At 40.2% G+C, this 1,451-nt stretch overlaps 1 protein-coding gene across 1 annotated transcript in view; it reads left to right on the top strand.

Moving 5' to 3' along the window:
• The window catches only part of lpcat2 (lysophosphatidylcholine acyltransferase 2), a 10,167-nt gene that overhangs the window by 6,627 nt on the left and 2,089 nt on the right, over positions 1 to 1,451 (top strand). The window contains exons 10-12 of the mRNA XM_032516881.1: positions 61 to 186; positions 410 to 563; positions 1,193 to 1,291. Coding sequence (XP_032372772.1) covers positions 61 to 186; positions 410 to 563; positions 1,193 to 1,291 — 379 coding nt within the window. The remainder of the gene's footprint in view (positions 1 to 60; positions 187 to 409; positions 564 to 1,192; positions 1,292 to 1,451) is intronic.

The raw sequence follows: 1,451 nt of genomic DNA, 5'->3' as shown, positions 1-1,451 counted from the left end.
GGGGGGGAAGACGGTGGCTACAGCTTTTGGAAATTAAAACTGTGCACTGTCTGCTTCCAGAGCTTTGGGAGTTCCAGTGACAGACCACACATATGAAGACTGCCGCCTGATGATCTCAGCTGGCGAGCTAACGCTGCCCATGGAGGCCGGCCTCGTTGAGTTCACCAAAATTAGTCGTAAACTCAAGTAAGAACATCTCACTTAAGTACACTCTAGGCATCGTCATATAGAGACATTTGCATTGACAAATTTGGCTTGAAGGTTTTTGTTTGTTTGTTATTGTTAAAGTTGTTTATCACACACCTGACAACCAATCTGCAATTGATTGACCTATGTAGCTTGAGATTGATGATGTAAAATACAAAGTTTGACAGAGTATGACATCCATTGTGTGCCTTGCCCCCGTCAGTCTGAAGTGGGACAATGTGAAGAAGGAGCTAGATGGCTTTGCAGCCATGGCCAGCTCTTGCAAAGGAGGACGGATCACCATTGAGGAGTTTGCCACATTCCTGAAGCTGCCTGTCAACCCAGCCCTCGAGGAGCTGTTTGCATTGTTTGACAGGGTGAGAGACATGCACATTTATTATCTATTTAGTTGATATATAACCAGAGCAACATGGACCACTGAATTGTTCCATTATGAATGAAACTGAATTTTCTTTCGACACACAGAATTGGATTAAGTCTTGGTACAGTAAAACTGTTCCATCCTGCTGGAAACACAGCTTAAATATACTGGTTGACAACATAACGAGCAATAATTTCAGTTCAGTTAATTCTACATAATAACATACATTTTACATCACTGCATATAATGTGTACTGACTATAGTCAAAATTGGGAGGGCATCGTGGTGTGGGCTCAGGATTTAAACAGCCTGGAAGAGGAAATTATGATTACAGTAGTTTAGCCTCCTTCACTGTATGCCTACCAGAGTTGGAAGCATAAAAACCTTTAACATCCATTTCAATGGGTATCCTTTTTCCTCAGAATGTTTATGCCTCCTTTTTTCCAGTAATAGAGAATTGTGATTTATAGAAATATCTTGTGCTATTTTGTGTATGTACATATATATATATACTCATACATTCAAAACAGTTGATGAGTTAACAAGTGAAGTACTATCCATTTTAATAATCTGTGCATTTACAGACTAATGTATTTTTGTTGCTGTTTCTTTGACCCTGTCTAGAATGGAGATGGCACCATAGACTTCAGAGAGTACGTCATCGGCGTGACCATCTTGTGTCGACCAGCCAACACTGAAGATGTGCTCCGAATGGCTTTTCAAGTATGACCGAAGTGTTGTGACATTGCTGTGCTCCTACTAGGGACAGAGGAATTAGCATGTACACAGATTACAAATACACAGAAATGTGTATGGTGGGATCCCAGGCTGCTGTTGTTATTTATTTATATACATACATACATACATACATACATACATACAT

The sequence above is a fragment of the Etheostoma spectabile genome, chromosome 1 (assembly GCF_008692095.1).
Source record: "Etheostoma spectabile isolate EspeVRDwgs_2016 chromosome 1, UIUC_Espe_1.0, whole genome shotgun sequence".
In the NCBI taxonomy this organism is placed as follows: Eukaryota; Metazoa; Chordata; class Actinopteri; order Perciformes; family Percidae; genus Etheostoma; species Etheostoma spectabile.
The sequence above is the reverse complement of the archived record's forward strand: the minus strand, read 5'-3'. Positions and strand labels throughout refer to the sequence as shown.